At 46.4% G+C, this 15,869-nt stretch overlaps 5 protein-coding genes across 5 annotated transcripts; all 5 read left to right on the top strand.

Moving 5' to 3' along the window:
- Positions 1-377: 377 nt before the first annotated feature.
- On the top strand, positions 378-1,769 carry GLAREA_09798 (uncharacterized protein; the record flags this gene model as incomplete). Its single annotated transcript, XM_008086394.1, has 1 exon — positions 378-1,769. One exon carries the CDS (start codon positions 378-380, stop codon positions 1,767-1,769), a length of 1,392 nt encoding a protein of 463 aa, XP_008084585.1.
- A 548-nt stretch (positions 1,770-2,317) lies between these two features.
- Positions 2,318-3,216, top strand: GLAREA_09797 (alpha/beta-Hydrolase; the record flags this gene model as incomplete). Its single annotated transcript, XM_008086393.1, has 2 exons — positions 2,318-2,503; positions 2,602-3,216. 2 exons carry the CDS (start codon positions 2,318-2,320, stop codon positions 3,214-3,216), a joined length of 801 nt encoding a protein of 266 aa, XP_008084584.1.
- Positions 3,217-4,491: 1,275 nt separating this feature from the next.
- Positions 4,492-6,186, top strand: GLAREA_09796 (uncharacterized protein; the record flags this gene model as incomplete). The annotated part of the gene is made up of 2 exons (XM_008086392.1): positions 4,492-5,185; positions 5,363-6,186. 2 exons carry the CDS (start codon positions 4,492-4,494, stop codon positions 6,184-6,186), a joined length of 1,518 nt encoding a protein of 505 aa, XP_008084583.1.
- Positions 6,187-9,275: 3,089 nt separating this feature from the next.
- GLAREA_09795 (Calcium ATPase, transmembrane M) lies at positions 9,276-12,867 on the top strand (the record flags this gene model as incomplete). The annotated part of the gene is made up of 4 exons (XM_008086391.1): positions 9,276-9,497; positions 9,548-9,747; positions 9,802-10,410; positions 10,464-12,867. 4 exons carry the CDS (start codon positions 9,276-9,278, stop codon positions 12,865-12,867), a joined length of 3,435 nt encoding a protein of 1,144 aa, XP_008084582.1.
- An 871-nt stretch (positions 12,868-13,738) lies between these two features.
- Positions 13,739-15,570, top strand: GLAREA_09794 (uncharacterized protein; the record flags this gene model as incomplete). The annotated part of the gene is made up of 3 exons (XM_008086390.1): positions 13,739-14,252; positions 14,337-14,623; positions 14,701-15,570. The coding sequence occupies 3 exons, from the start codon at positions 13,739-13,741 to the stop codon at positions 15,568-15,570; spliced, it is 1,671 nt and encodes a 556-aa protein (XP_008084581.1).
- Between the last annotated feature and the right edge of the window lie 299 nt (positions 15,571-15,869).

Here is a 15,869-nt window from a genome sequence, read left to right as displayed (position 1 = left end):
ACAGTGGAAAACAAGCTCTGCATCATGGCTAATTAATTCAAGAAAGCCAAGATGCAGAGACTGTCCACCGATAAAGTCTTAGCGGTCCGTTATGTGGGCTTACGAAATGGGCATTTTACGAATCCTCGGAGTTTCCACTCGCGGAGTTTCTCGCCAAAAGGAGAATTGAAATGGCATCCGTCGGACGGACCTCATGAACAAGAACGCCCAACTGAATCATGATCCAAAGTAGAATGCTCGTCTCTAAGACAGTGATAAAATATGCAGCGGAATTCTGATACGTAAGGAGTTTCCTCGCAAGCAGATTTAGCATAGAACAAAGATCAAATTAAATTCGAATACCTATCAGGTCTATTTTCACCTCACGCATCCCAGCTATGGACGATCTAGAGCACATCCGAGATGATATCGGGCAACTATCCCGACTGAAAACTTATACTCACGTTCTACTCTGCTTTCCAATTCCTGACACCACGACACGTGAGTCCATCACCAACGCTCTCAGAAACGCAGCGCTTGAGCTCACGTCAAGCTTTCCATGGCTCGCCGCCAAAGTGGTGAATGAAGGAAGTGGGATGGGCAATTCTGGTGTCTTCAAGCTTGCACAATGCCCACAGTTTGCCCCACCGAACTCCATTGTTCAGGTGAAAGACTGTTCACACATATGCCCAACATATGAAGATATCATCCGAAGCCGAGGACCGTTCGAGATGCTAGATGGAAAAGTTCTTGCTCCCTGCGTAGCATTCCCCGAAATCCACGCTGAATCAACGGAATCAGATCCGGCTTGCGTTATAGCTATTCAAGCTAACTATATTCAAGGTGGATTGCTCTTGGATGCAGCGACTCAACATAACTTCATTGATGGAAATGGTCTGTTTCAGTGCCTGCGACTACTTGCTAAAGCAATGTGTGGCCAGAAGTTTTCCAATGCAGAGATTGAACAAGGAAATAGAGATCGCAGAACTTTGATACCATTACTCAGACCCAACGAGGGAATGTTGGATCATAGTCATTTGAAACGACAACCCTTACCAGCGACGTCTCGGCCAACACAGTCTCCAACGAAACCTGCAGAGTCTGCTGCCTGGTGCTGTTTTCGATTCTCAGGTGCAAAACTGAAAGAGCTCAAGCACTCTGTAAACAAAGATCTGGGGAGGAATGCAGTAGCAAGCTCCATTACTTACGTGTCTACCAATGATGCACTGAGTGGCTTTCTCTGGAAATGCCTCAGCGCCATCCGCTTGAAGCGTCGTCAACAGCCAAATGACTTTTCCAAGTTCTCTCGAGCCCTTGATGCTCGACGGGCGATGCAAGTGCCGAAAGAGTACATGGGGCAGATGGGTTATAACGCCACATGCAGAATTAGTTTTGGGGATTTGGAGAAAATGTCGTTAAGAGAAGTGTGTGCCCTGCTACGTGAGACCGTACAAACCGTCAACAATGAGTACTCCGTGCGTAGTTGGGTTACATTCATTGCCAACGAGCCCGATAAGTCCACTATAATGTTCGGCGGAACATTCAATCCCGATACTGATATTGGGCTCTCATCTTTGGCACACGCTGAGTTGTATAGTGTGGAATTTGGTGCACTAGGAAAGCCACAACTAGTTAGGCGTCCGAACTTCGGTCCGCTGGAAAGTATCGTATACTTTTGGCCGCAGACTGAAGATGGTGATATCGATGTATTGATGTGTTTGAGCGGAATGGATTTGCAGGGTATGAAGGAGGATGGAGTATGGATGTCCTTTGCCAACTTTATTGGGTAGCGACAGTTTCGACGACTAGCAGTGCGAAAGACGATAAATTAATACGTATTGCATGCTAATGACCGACTTCTTTCTTGGATGCTTCTTGAACCTAGCCTGGTCAGCAATTTGAAAAGCCCAAGAGAGGGGCTGAAATTTCGGAGTGCATCGAAACGCACAATGACTTCGAATGGCCAGTGAGCTTCGATCGCTTCTTCTTTTACACTCACTAGATACTCCAGTTACTACTATGCGTACCTTGGCACCCAAGCACATGTGATTTGCGGACCCTAGCCATCACACCAAGGCTACGGAGTTTCTACCTCGGAGTTGCCAGGCTCAGTCCTTATTTCTTTCTTTTTTTTTTCTACAAGATACCACCCTCGTTTGCAACCGGGTCATCTGGGAAGTAAGCTGGAGCGCAAACCTAAGATAGACAAGCTGTAGATCTTGTGTTGCCTTTTCAATCTTGATCAATCTTGACTCATTTATGTAAAGTTTCCAGCGCTAGGGCGAGATCTCGTAGCGAGTAGTCATTTAACTAGCCTACTCAGTTTACAGTGCTCACCATGCCTGTTGCTACGTTCGATGGCCAGGGGGAGGATACGATTCACTTACCAAGAATATTATGCCTTCATGGAGGGGGAACAAACGCCAAAATCTTTCGCGCACAGTGTCGAGTTCTTCGAGCAGAGCTCAGATCAAGATTCAGGCTGTGCTTCGCCGAAGCACCGTTTACATCACAACCTGGCCCAGTATGTAGATGATGTTTTCGTATTATAGAAAGAAGAGTTTTCTGCGGCCTATAGATCGCGCCGGCTGCTTTCGTGGAACACACTGACTTGAAATATAGGATGTGGTATCTGTTTACAGGAACTTTGGTCCTTTTCGTCGTTGGCTGCGCTCGGAGCCAGGACATCCAAGAATCGAGCCTAGGCTAGCAGCAGACTTGATACAACAATCTCTAGATGCTGCGATGAATGAAGATGATAGTAAGGGAGCGACGGGCGAGTTTGTAGGCCTCCTTGGATTCAGCCAAGGAGCCAAAATATGCGCCAGTCTGCTGTTTCGTCAACAGGTAATGGCAGAAAAGCTTGGTTTATATCAAACAACGAATTATCGTTTTGCAATTCTACTCGCTGGAAGAGGGCCGCTTGTGTCTATGGAACCCGATTTGATCATGAATCCAGCGCTCGTAGACGCCTCACAAATCGGGTTTCTTCGCATTTCCGATGAGCAGCTTCTCTGGAGAAATGAATGTCTCCTCAAAATACCAACAGTACACGTACATGGGACGCGCGATGCGGGGTTGGAGCTGCACAGACAGCTTCTGAATTTTCACTGCGATAAGGAAAGTGCCAGATTGATCGAGTGGGATGGTGATCATAGAGTTCCGATAAAGTCTAAAGATGTTGCCGCTGTTGTGGAGCAGATTCTCAATGTTGCAAAAGAGACAGGTGTGGCATGATGCTTGGTTATAAATATCTCGACGAATGATTGTCTCAGACCTGGCTGGAAAATACACGAATGTGTCACCATTCGAGGGTTCTGTTCTCCGGTTCTGGAAGTTAGTATGTTTGTGTAGGACATTGGTGGAAATAAAACAGATTAAAGCTTGACTTCATGGACTCTTTCCCCAAAAGCGCCATAGCACTGTCAATATCTGCCGCAAGCCTACCCCCAACACAAAAATCAAAGCTCTTGTTCTGTTCGCAGTGTCATAAGGCTTCTCATCCCGTGTATTCTCAGCTGACAAATAGATCCGTTTTTCTTTGAGGCTATATGTTCTGATTTTGAAATGTGATCGTAGCTATTGATATCCGGGACCATCGATGCTCCATTTCACCTGGCCTCTGCCCATAATCGCATATATCGGGTGTCTGTTGTTTTCGAGACTGGGTTGGTAGAATACATTTTCGAATATGCTTTCGTATCGATCTGATGCAGTCTCCGTCATCAAAGGCTTAGAGGGGGCGGTGAACAGCATTCGAGTCGCATGCATGTCTGAAAAGCTGCTGCCGTCCAATTGTCACGGGCTGTAATTCTGCTGGGTTTCATTAGTGTCTGTCATGGAAGTGATGCAAAAACCTCGTTTCTGTCGTCGTTAATTCTGCCGCCAACGATAGATTCTGCCATGTCCCTTGGAAAGGCGGTGAATGATAATACAAGCCACAACAACCGGACGTCAAACGACGTATTTCACGTACTACTTCTTGACGGCAGGTCATCGTATAGAAGTATTCATCCAGCTACTAATATTTGAGTTAAAAGCTTGTTGTAGCCAAAGACGACGAGTTTTTGAGGACTTCAGCTCTGCTTTCATAATCTACATTCTCCAAATTCCCTGTCTCAGAAACCCAAGCACAACCGGACTGATTTGACAAACTATTTGTGTCAAGGCCTTCATCTGTTTCCATATGAAAGCTTGATACTAGATTGTACCACACTGAGTCTTCCATCACAAAGTATGGGATCACAAGAAGCAAGGCTTTGACGAGGGCAAGCTCTCGTGGAAGATCGGAAAAGCGTAGCAGCTGCCAGTTGCGGACGGATTCATTTATTTCGACCCAACAATTGCATAACATCTTAAATTCAAACAAGAATCAAAGGCCCTATCATAGATAAGCCACGTTGATTTTGCGTTGACGTCCGTCTCTTGCAGGCTGCCGCTCTATTGTCTCGTTCTATTATGCCGAATTATCGCAAACGATTACAGCGAATTCGGTTAAAACTCATCCTCGCGATGGCTTCGAAATTCGCTATTTGCCCAACCTTTTCTCCGTTTCCAAGACTCCCAGTTGAAATCCGACTGAAGATCTGGCGGCTCGCTATACAACAACTCTGTTCAGTGAAGGAGCTGAGAATCTGTTGCGACAAGACCCAGCCGAAAGTGCCTCTTCCCGCAGTATTTCGAACCAACCAAGAGTCGCGCGATGAGGCTAGAGGGGTTTTAACGCCTTTCTCTTTCTATCCATCTGATCATACACATCATACGAAAGTGTATCTTGATCCTTCAAACGACCTATTCTATCTTCGACTACGTGAAGGTGGCTGCAGCCGCAGATATCTGTGCCAGTCATCGCAATCCGATTATCATCACATACTAGGTCCATTTGCAGACAGAATGTCCGCCGAGGAACTGGGCAAAGTGCAAAATCTTGCCCTGGAGGCACCCTACTACGAATGGGGAATCTTGGAGGCTCTGGGCAACTTTCTGGACCAGCTCACTCGCTTCCGACGATTGAAGATATTAATTATCGTTCTTGGTGATGCCGAGACGATGTTTCTTGATACTCCTCTGGTTCATCATAAACGTTCTTTGCAACCCGGCTACGAACCCGCAAAAGAAAAGATGGTCGAGATGTGGAGGCATCTTGCGGAAAATGCAAGTCTGGAGTATCCTGGTTGGCAGATCCCGAAGGTGGTGGTAGTGGATGGTGAAGTGTGTTCCAATTCTGCGATTTGGTCGACGGCTTGCCGCTGTGTGGGAAAGGATGGCCAATTGACAAAGTCTAGACATTTTGTCATAAATGATCCCAAAATTTAATACCCGGGCTGCGAGCTGTGGGCTAGAAGCGCTAATTGGCCAACTGCCACCGAAAACTCTTATTAAGGTCATTGCGCTTGGCTTGCACCAGACCACAACTCCAACTGCGCTTCCTATCCCGAATTCGCTCAACAACTCCTCGACCTTGCCAAGCTTCGCAACGGCCCAGATGGTAACATCACTCCTCGAGTCATTGCAGAACACATGGTGAACCGACGACGCCATTCGATTGCAACAAACCCACTTTACTTCGCGCCTCCATTCGCAGGCTTAGTAGTTCCAACCGTCGCTGCTTTGTTTACCTTCACGATCCTAGCCAATCACTCTGCAGAATATCCACGAGGTTGTCTATCTCCGTCCAGCTTCGAGAGTCTCTGGGGCTACACACGGGATGCGAACAACAATCTTGTGTACAAATACGGTCACGAGCGCATCCCAGACAACTACTACAAGAGCGCAATTGAGGATCAATGGACCGTCCCAGATATCCTCACCGGCTTTGCGCAAAACTGTCTCTCTTACCCAAGCGATTGCGAAGTTGGCGGAAACCTCGGCACAGTCAACTCATTCACTGGCGTCAACCTCGGCGACATTTCCGGAGGCCTGATCAACTCTCCCGCAGATTTCACCAACACCACTCTTCTCGGCTGCTTCATCTCACAAAGTCTCCAAGCTGAAGCTCCAACCTTCCTCAGCAACGTCTTTAGCGGCGTCCTCTTGACTCAAGTTCTAGGACTCATCACCTCCCTTCTTGTACCGACCCTTCAAAAATTCCAACTTGATGCTTTGATCACCTGTCCAAGTTTGCCTAAAGGTAAGGGCATCTTTGATGCTAACAGCAAGTATCCAGGTGCTAGATTTTTGAGCCAGGGTCCTCGCAATCCGTTTTAAACAGATTCCAACCCCTCGTATGTTTCAACTCTAGATTTAGGATTGATTTCGCGTTTGGTAGCTTTGAAGATAGTTCATAATAGACACTTTCAGGCTGTACAAATTTACTGTTTCTGGTTTTCGTGAATCGCTCGTTTGTCGATTGTGGTCCCCATTGCTCGCAATGTGACTTCCGTGGCCGAAAGGAGTACACTAATATACCGTTGAATAAACCTATAAGCTATAGTAATTAATGCAAGTACTGGAAATCTCGCACAGCAACTACTTGCCTCAATTATGAAATTGAATTCTATTCATTTCCAATAGTATATAAATAAATTAGTCAACAAAATCAAGTTATGATTATTCTTTCCCGCAAATTCATTTTTCACTTAAAATAAATATTTCAAACCCGCATAAAGCTGTTTGTCATCGGATCTTTACTCACCATCGAATGGAATTTCGTCTTACTTAAATTCAAAACCTCTAATGCGAACTCCAATCTCACAAACACCCACGATTATATAGTCTAGTCTGTGTTCTGACCGCGTAACCAAAATCTTCAGACCATTTAGAAATAATGTTTCAACAAGCAATCAGCAAGGGAATTGCGTATAGGTTTTTATCGTGTTTAATCAAATCGTGAAGTTGCGATTTATAAAGGCGTGATTTCTGCATGACCGGTCGGTGCATAATTCCTATCAAAGTTCTGAAGAGGTGGTAACGAATCAACAAAATAACATCAAACCAGCGGAGCATTCATCCTCATCGTTCGACGAGGTAGGTGGTGTAACTCTCGCTGAATATAGGGGGCAACCCAGCAGTCGTGCTTTGTAACAGATTCATACATCAATTTGTATGTACATTTGGTCTTCCGCGTTTAAATACAATTACCATCCAATCACCCATAGACTCGCACTCATTATACAAAGACCAAGATTCTCTCTACCGGTATGCATTCCAAGGGATATCATCTAATCACACTCGACCGAACGGATGTGCAAAGACCGAGGAAGTAGACAAGAGAACAACTTCAAAATTCAAGGCAGTTGGAATCTTACTAGACGAGACCGTACCAAATCTACGCAAAAGTCTGTCGACAGATATTGAAACGATTTGCTTCAGCCGAATTTTCATAACATCCCATGAACCTAAACTCATCTGTAATATTCATTCGACTTATTTCCATGCTATGCCTGTATATATATCTCGCACGACCTCTGCTCAATCACCCTTAGATATCTCATTACTTTCCTCTCTTGCTTTATTGCTTACTCACGCTTCTTCCCCTCCAAGAAGCTTTATACATCCACATATTTCCCATCTAAAATAAGACCTTCCTCCACGTACCTAGTAGTGTTCACCCGCCTACCAAATTAAAGTGCAGCGTATGCAGAAGGCCAACCAGCCTCACACAACGCCTCAGCAAAACGTAATAGTAGGCCTTTGAACCATGAGCGAAATTCCAGGGTGATATTCAACTCGGGCAGCTCAAATTTTCTTCAGTATATAAACACATTCAAACCAAATCACCCATAAAAACATCAACTTAACGCATCATCCTCACCTCACATATAGGCCATAGCTCATTCTCTCGAGACTCGCTTCATACTGTGCAGCCTAACTTCTTCTTTTCGAAAAAGCTCAGCTCCAAATTCATAACTAGTATTAACTACAATGTGAAAATTAATATTTATTATTACCGAAGACTATAACTCTATCTACGAAACCTTTTTCTTTGTCGTGGAGGCAGTCGCGAGATAGCAAACACTTCCTTATTGCCCATTAACTCCCGCCCATAATTCATAAGCCAGCGAAAAATCACGTCGCGGCACGTTTATGAGTACGTTCGCTCCGTTGTCTCGTTGTCTGATTCTGAACAACGCTTGATCTCGAGAGCTTGGTTCATGCATCGACGATCATTTGAAGCCTCACTGGCCCTCACATTTCGTAGCTGCAAGTAAGATAGCGTGAACTAGATGTCGGCGTGGTTATTAAAGACCATTCGTCTTGCTCGTTGATGGTAAAGTAATAAGGTTGATAGCGAGTAGTCCTCCCGCCTCCACATCCGATCAACCAACTTTTCATCTCCCCAACGCTTTCGCCAAGACGTCCCCGAGGAATGTATACTCCCTAAACTGTACAAATAGACTCGCACTCTGGTCAGTCCGTATTAAAAGCTTTGATATCTGTTTGGCTACTGTTTATTCAACTCGCTCCTCGCTTGTGACGTGTGTAATGATTTTCCCCGAACAGATGTTCCAGGATCCAGGCCTCAAATCTAGACCTTAAAACCACCTCACCAGTTCCCCAACCAAGCAAACACTAAAAGACTGACGGTAACCTCAGCCATTTCAAGAGCTTCTTTCAAGAGCTTGTCCCAAAACAAGATCTATTTACCACCTTTCAGTGTCACCCAAGCCTTGGACTCAAATCAACAATACTCACTAACACTCACCAAACCTCACCACTCACCAGTCACCTCCTCCCAGAAAACATCAAGCCTTCGAGCATCCTACGTCAAAACCACCCTCCCTAAGCGCATCGCACCTCACCGAAAACCATCCCATTCCAAGACCTCAATGACATAACGCGCAGCCCGCCAAGCCGCGCCCCAAGAGGTCCGCCAAGGTCACATGACGCATCACTTTCTCCATCGGCAAAATGCTGTGCTACCATTGGCCGTCACACACCCACAGCTTCTAACGTATTCTAGAAGCCCCATACCAGCGGCGTCCCGCCACCCCGCGAATGACCCCGCGGCGCGGAAAAGTCGAGCGGAAAGTCTGGGTGCGGGCTTGGTAGGTTGGGCCAAGACGACGATGGCTCCAATGAACCAAACTCAAGAAAACGCTATCCAAACACAAGAACAGTGTTGAGAAAACGGTACCTTGGCGGCGGGGATGGTGAAATCTGGTTTATCTATTCAATCGGCCGCTTTTCCGTTGGAAATAAGTATAATATGATGGCGTATCCCCTCTTCTCTTGGGATGCATCAGAATTTCCTTTATTCAAAGAAATTACATTCCCTACTATTCCCTTGACTAGGAATAGAACAACGAGTTTACGCGATACAACATAAACACAACGCAACAAAGTCAACGAACGCCATGGCGCCAACGAAGACGGTAAAGAGCGCTTTGCAAAAACATCCATTCCTCTTGCCTATCGAGGAGGTAGCGCAGCAATTGGGGACGAACATCGAGAGTGGTCTCAGTGCCGCGAAGGTACAAGAGATACAGAGGGATCATCCACCAAATGAATTAGAGGGTGGAGGAGGGGTACCTTGGTACAAGATCCTACTGAAGCAATGTAGTAATGCTATGATTTTGGTATGTGGTCTATTCACATCACAAGCGATTGCAACTAACAATAATGACAGGTGTTGGTCTTTGCCATGGCACTGAGTTATGGTGTAGGTGATTACATCGAGGGAGGAGTTTTAACAGCAGTCATTATTCTAAACGTCTCAATTGGCTTCTTCCAGGAATTCAAGGCGGAGAAGAAGATGGATTCTCTACGAGCACTTTCATCACCTAGTGCAGCTGTACTTCGTGATGGTCAGATCGACACAATCCCAAGGTGAGTCTATCACGATTCTCTTCCAAAAAAGATCAAAGCACTAACAATGAACAGCGCTGAAGTAGTGCCAGGTGATATTGTAATCCTGAAGACTGGCGACACAGTACCAGCCGATCTGCGCATATTCGAGGCAATGAACTTGAATTGTGATGAGAAATCACTAACTGGAGAAGCCGAGCCCGTCGAGAAGATTGTCGAGAACAACATCATGGTTCCAGGCTCAGAGCGACTTGCCACTGAAGAAGGCGAAGTTGGCATTGGAGATCGATTCAACATGGCTTATTCAACCACGACAGTAACTAAAGGTCGCGGCCGAGGAATCGTCACATACACTGGTATGCAAACAGAGGTTGGTAAAATCGCGGCATCAACAACAAAGAAACAACGAAAAGCAGGCCGATCGATGAACTACAAGAAATATGGAAAAGCTGCGCCAGTCAAGGGTGGTGCCAGACGTACATACGATGCAGTTGGCAAATTCCTAGGCCTTACTGAAGGCACTCCTTTGCAAAGAAAATTGTCAAAGGTGGCTTATATCCTGTTCGGCTGCGCTCTCCTCCTGGCCATCATTGTTTTTGGTGTCAACAAATTCAATGTTACCCACGAAGTCGCCATTTATGCTATCTCTACTGGTATTGCCATTATTCCAGAATCACTGATTGCGTAAGTACCGGAAACTCTCCAAAACTTGTGAAGTAGCTGACTGACTTAAATAGTGTTTTGACAATCACCATGGTGGTCGGAATGACTGTTATGCGGAAGGCAAACGTCGTTATCCGAGATTTATCAGCGTTGGAGGCTCTCGGAGGCATCACCAATATCTGCTCGGACAAGACTGGAACTTTGACCCAAGGAGCCATGATCGTCAAGAAAGTGTGGCTGCCAAAGGTCGGGATCTTTACCGTCAATAACTCGATGGATCCAAAGGACCCAACACAAGGTGACGTGACCAAGGGTGCTGCACCAGTGCCAAATGCCAACACACAACCTTCCGAGAAAACCGAGACCGATTATGATCACCAACGTAGTGCCGCTGCACTCAAGTTCGACGTTCCTGCAGAAAAGGCCGCCAAAGACCAAGGGAACAATCAGAAAGCCAACAGCAGTCCAGCAGAGGAGGCCGCTACTATTACGCCTGAACTAGAAGCATTCCTTCTACCAACAGCGCTTTGCAATCTGTCCACTGTCAAACGCGAGAAGGTCGAGAATACCGAAAAATGGCAAACGACAGGCGAACCTACCGAGATCGCTTTGCAAGTCTTCGCACATCGTTTTGATTTCGGTAAGAAGAAGCTTGAAACTCAAGGCTGGAAGCAAATCGCCGAGTTTCCATTCGATAGCAGCATCAAGCGGATGTCTGTCATTTACAACTCTCCAGACGGTGGTCATAGTATGGTTTTCACCAAAGGTGCTGTTGAGCGTGTGCTTGACCTTTGTACATCTGTGGGCTCTGGATCGACAAGTGAGCCTCTAGATGAAAAAACAAAAGAGCACGTTTTCTACCAAATGAACGAGCTCGCTTCACAAGGTCAACGTGTTCTCGCTGTAGCGTCCAGAGAGTGGACGGGAGATGCTTCAGCAGCCGTGAAGAAGAGTAGCAAGGACGAAGCGTTCCGAAACGAAGTCGAACAAGGTCTTACTTTGATCGGACTTGTAGGAATTTATGACCCTCCACGAGACGAGACTAAGGACGCCATCCGCGAATGCAGTGAAGCAGGCATCAAGGTCCATATGCTTACTGGAGACCACCCTGCCACCGCAGAAGCTATTGCCAAAGAGATTGGAATTGTTCCACGAAACCTTTCGATCCTCCCACCAGACGTTGCCGCCTCTATCGTACAAAAGGCAACTGACTTTGATAAACTATCCGAGGCTGAGATTGATGCGATGCCTGAACTACCACTTGTCATTGCACGATGTGCTCCGGACACCAAGACAAAGATGATCAACGCTCTTCGCCGTCGTGGTTTATACATGGCCATGACTGGTGACGGTGTGAACGATGCGCCATCCTTGAGCGCCGCCGATGTTGGAATTGCTATGGGTCTTGCGGGATCTGATGTCGCCAAAGGCGCCGCAAAGATTGTGTTGACTGACGACAAATTCAACTCCATCGTGGCCGCTATCAGAGAGGGCCGCAGGATGTTCGACAACATCCAGAAATTCGTTCTACATCTCCTCACATCCAATGTGGGCGAAGTAATCCTCTTGATTGCTGGCCTTGGTTTCCAAGACAGTTCCGGGTTCTCGGTATTCCCTCTCAGTCCTCTACAAATCCTCTGGATCAACATGCTCACATCTTCCTTCCCCGCTTTCGGGCTGGGTAAGGAGAAAGCAAGCTCAGATATCATGAGACGCCCACCACACAGCAACAAGTACGGCGTGTTTACTCCACAGATCATGTGCGACATGTTGGTTTATGGTCTTGTCATGGGTGCTACAACGCTCCTGACTTTTGTGACCATTGTCTATGGAGCCAATGGCGGTAACCTTGGTCGTGATTGCAACAGAGAATGGAATGACCAATGCGTTGCCGTGTTCAGAGGTCGTGGTGCCGTCTTCGCACTTCTCACTTGGGAAATCCTGATCTCGGCTTGGGAGTTCAAGAGTATCCGTCGAAGCATGTTCAGACTCGATCCTGCGACTGACAGCAAGTTCCCATTCTTCCACGATGTATGGGAGAACCAATTCCTTTTCTGGGCTGTGATAATTGGCGCCTTGTCTGTATTCCCAGCCATCTATATCCCAGGACTAAACCACCAAGTATTCAGGCACACAACCATCACTTGGGAATGGGGTCTTTCATTCGGCTGTGTCATCTTGTTCGTCGTCTGTATGGAGGCATGGAAGTTCACCAAGCGTCACTTCCATCTATTCGAGCAAGGAGAGGAGGATTCGCAGGAGTTTAAGAATAAGAAGTTGTCCCTCAGACAGGGTTTCTTCTCGATGGCGAAGGGATCTAGACCATCATCGATTCGGTCGTTTGGCAGAAGCCGAACTGGCGAGAAAAAAGACGCTGGTATGACAGCGTTGAGTGCTGCACCAACTACACGAACATTGGTGGGTAGTAGTGGCACGGAGACACAAGAAAAGGCACGAACGCCAGAACAACAAGTCTAGACATTTGATATATTAGCGGTTTGTCATTGTACCATATCATTTTGAAAAGAGCGGAGGAGTGGAGTCCCCCGTGGACTATCGAGTCTTGCCTGGAGTCCGGAGTTATGATACCATAGGAGGCAATTTTGTAATTAGTGCTTGTAATATAGAAATTAATCATTCCATACCATATTTGACAGTGTCCACAGTGCAGTCTTTCCAATCAGGTTGTTGTTTCCTATCAGCATGTTTCTGGAAGATCCATCTGCCATTTGATGAATTCACAACAAAACAATCATCACAGTCGTTAACTTAGCAAGAAATCGAGAGTGTGATTTCTGGAATGGAAGCCAGCGATTGAAGCAATTTTAGAGATGGAGCATGGAGCACCGACGCGTCGCTCAACGAAGTACAGCTTGGACCACCTACTAAATCTATCCCCGATAGTTAACGCCGAGTCACATGACCGTGTACCCAGTTTGGCTGGGCCCAAATACGACAAGCTTCTATTCTCCTCATCCAACACTTCTCAAGACGTGCATATCAGCGTATGCACGTCTATTAGTACTCCCGTACCCATGTCTGCCGGTAGATATATATCGTGAAGAGCGCTATGGTTTCGGTTTTTCTTAATTCCAGTCTTTTATTTCTCGCCCTTTCCGTTCCTTTGCATTTCTCAGGTTCTTCTGTTGTTCAGTAATCAGTTCAAGAAACAGAATCCAATAAGTCTGACTAATTGAAGAGTCAGGAAGACCTACACATATTGAAGTGATATAGCAAAGTGTATGGCAATAGAGTGTCTCATGCTATTTCCACATTCTTTTCATGTTAACGAGGCAGTCCAAAAGATCAGCCAGGACAATACCCGAACTTCCACCCAAATCAACTCAACATGATAAATTTGGCCCTTCACCCAACACCTCCGACTCAGTTTCTTACTCATTCAGAAACCCCAGCACTGTCATTCATCACTCTAACCGGACCAACCTCAAACACCAAAGAAATCTCCCAACAAGTTCGAAGACATGTCATGAAAGATTATGCTCGAAAGTCCAGGAGTAAGGATTCAGTAACAGCATTTACCGTCTCTCAAATTCCTAAGCTGGAGAGTTTAGGAGATCATAAGGGGAGGTTTAGGCTTGACACTTGGAAGAAAAAGAAGGGTAAAGCGAAAGCTTCGACCTTAGAAGAAAACGAGAAGGAAAAGGAAAAATCAGTTGCTCACAGAAAGAAAGAGCGACAAAGACGCACTCCCGAATCATTCTCAAACTCCAAACTCACACCACGCACTTGCACCATTCCATACAGCTCACCACACCACCCAAAACCAACCCTCTCCCTCGAACTCACCCTCGACCCCTTCAACACCCTCCCCATCTCCCCCTCTCCAAACCTAATCCACTACTGTAAGCACTCCCCCCCCCATCTTCAAACAAAAGAATTTTCTCTATAGGAATTCTCACGCTGAACCTATTCCTAACAAACCCCAGATCAAAAAATCTACCCCATGAACGGCATAGCCATAAACCCAACCGGCACATTCTTCTCGCACGCCCTCAAAGATCCCGCCTTGCTGCACTCAGTGTTGCATCTCGTATCCTTACACATCTCTCTACGCTACCCACCCAACCAAATCCAAGGCGACTCCGAAGCCGAATCTCCCGAAAGCCTCTCTCACGGCATTTCCGCATTCAGTATCATCAACGCCCGTCTAGGAACTCATGAAGGAATCAGCGAGATGACTATTGCAAGTGTGGCTATGCTTGCTAGTAAAGAAGTCTGTCTCCTCCCCTTATCCTCACTCAACATTTCACCCTCCCCTCTTTACATCATCAAGACTAATTAAAGGGATAGAATCTGAACGGCAAATACAACATCTCAACCCTCCACATGACCGGCTTACACCACCTAATCCGCGCCCGGGGCGGCATTGCCACTATTTCCGGCGTATTCCTCCGCATCGTTCTTTGGGCAGATCTCTGTTTTAGTAATATCCAAAGTCGACCCCCTTATTTTGCTAGACAAGATTTCGCTCCTGTGACGATACCTGAGATACCCTCAACGGACGACAATTATCTCGCACTTCCCCCGGCCCTCGACAAGATTTTCAGCACTCTCCGGTATCTGAGTTGTGTCCTCGAACCGGAAAGAGTGAGGTTTTTGGATAGGTTGGAAGCGAGTACGTTGATATATAACGTTGAATACGACATTCTCCTCCACAATACTCCCCTCCCCGCCTTCACCACCACCACCATTCCTCCCATCCATCCTCTCATAACAGCAACACACGTCTACCTCTACATCTCCATCCGCGAAATCCCATCTACCTCGCCAGCAATATCGCTTATGCTATCACGCCTCCAATCTTCCCTTAACACATACCATCAAACCCAAGATCAATCCGAAAATACTGCCACTGACTCATCTGGTACTGCCATCTGGCCAGAAGAGGCAGTATCCCGGAAGTCTAGGCCCGCCACCGCCGAGGCGATGACATACCACCTCTGGACCCTCTTCATAGGCTACCTCGCTTCCGCACACAGATCGGAGCGATATTGGTTCATGTCAGAAATTAAGAAAGTCCTAGACGCACTTGGAATAGAGACTATCGCAGGACTGCAATCTGAGTTGAAGAAATTGTTATGGCGGGAAGATTTTATGAGGGAGGGTTTGGTGCTGGTTTGGATGGAGATGGTTGGGGAGGGGCAGACTGGGATTGTGTAGGGGTGGGGTTGTTTCGAGGTACAGGGGAGATTAGCTACAGTCGGATGTTATAGGATTTAGAAGATGAGGGTTAGAATAAAGAATGAAGAATTGTCTAAGACAGGAAGTCAATAGATATATATGGCCAACCCATAGAATTAAGCGGGAAAAGATGTCACCGATAACAAATTTTCTCACGAATGATACGAAGGAAAGGTCGAGAAAGAATATATCTCTATAACATAACTTATGACATTTCTATCTCTATTCAACCAACAAAATCCCAACCACATTTCCCCCCCTTCCAAATCCACCAAAAC

This window comes from Glarea lozoyensis (assembly GCF_000409485.1).
Source record: "Glarea lozoyensis ATCC 20868 chromosome Unknown GLAREA4, whole genome shotgun sequence".
NCBI lineage: Eukaryota > Fungi > Ascomycota > Leotiomycetes > Helotiales > Helotiaceae > Glarea > Glarea lozoyensis.
The sequence above is the reverse complement of the archived record's forward strand: the minus strand, read 5'-3'. Positions and strand labels throughout refer to the sequence as shown.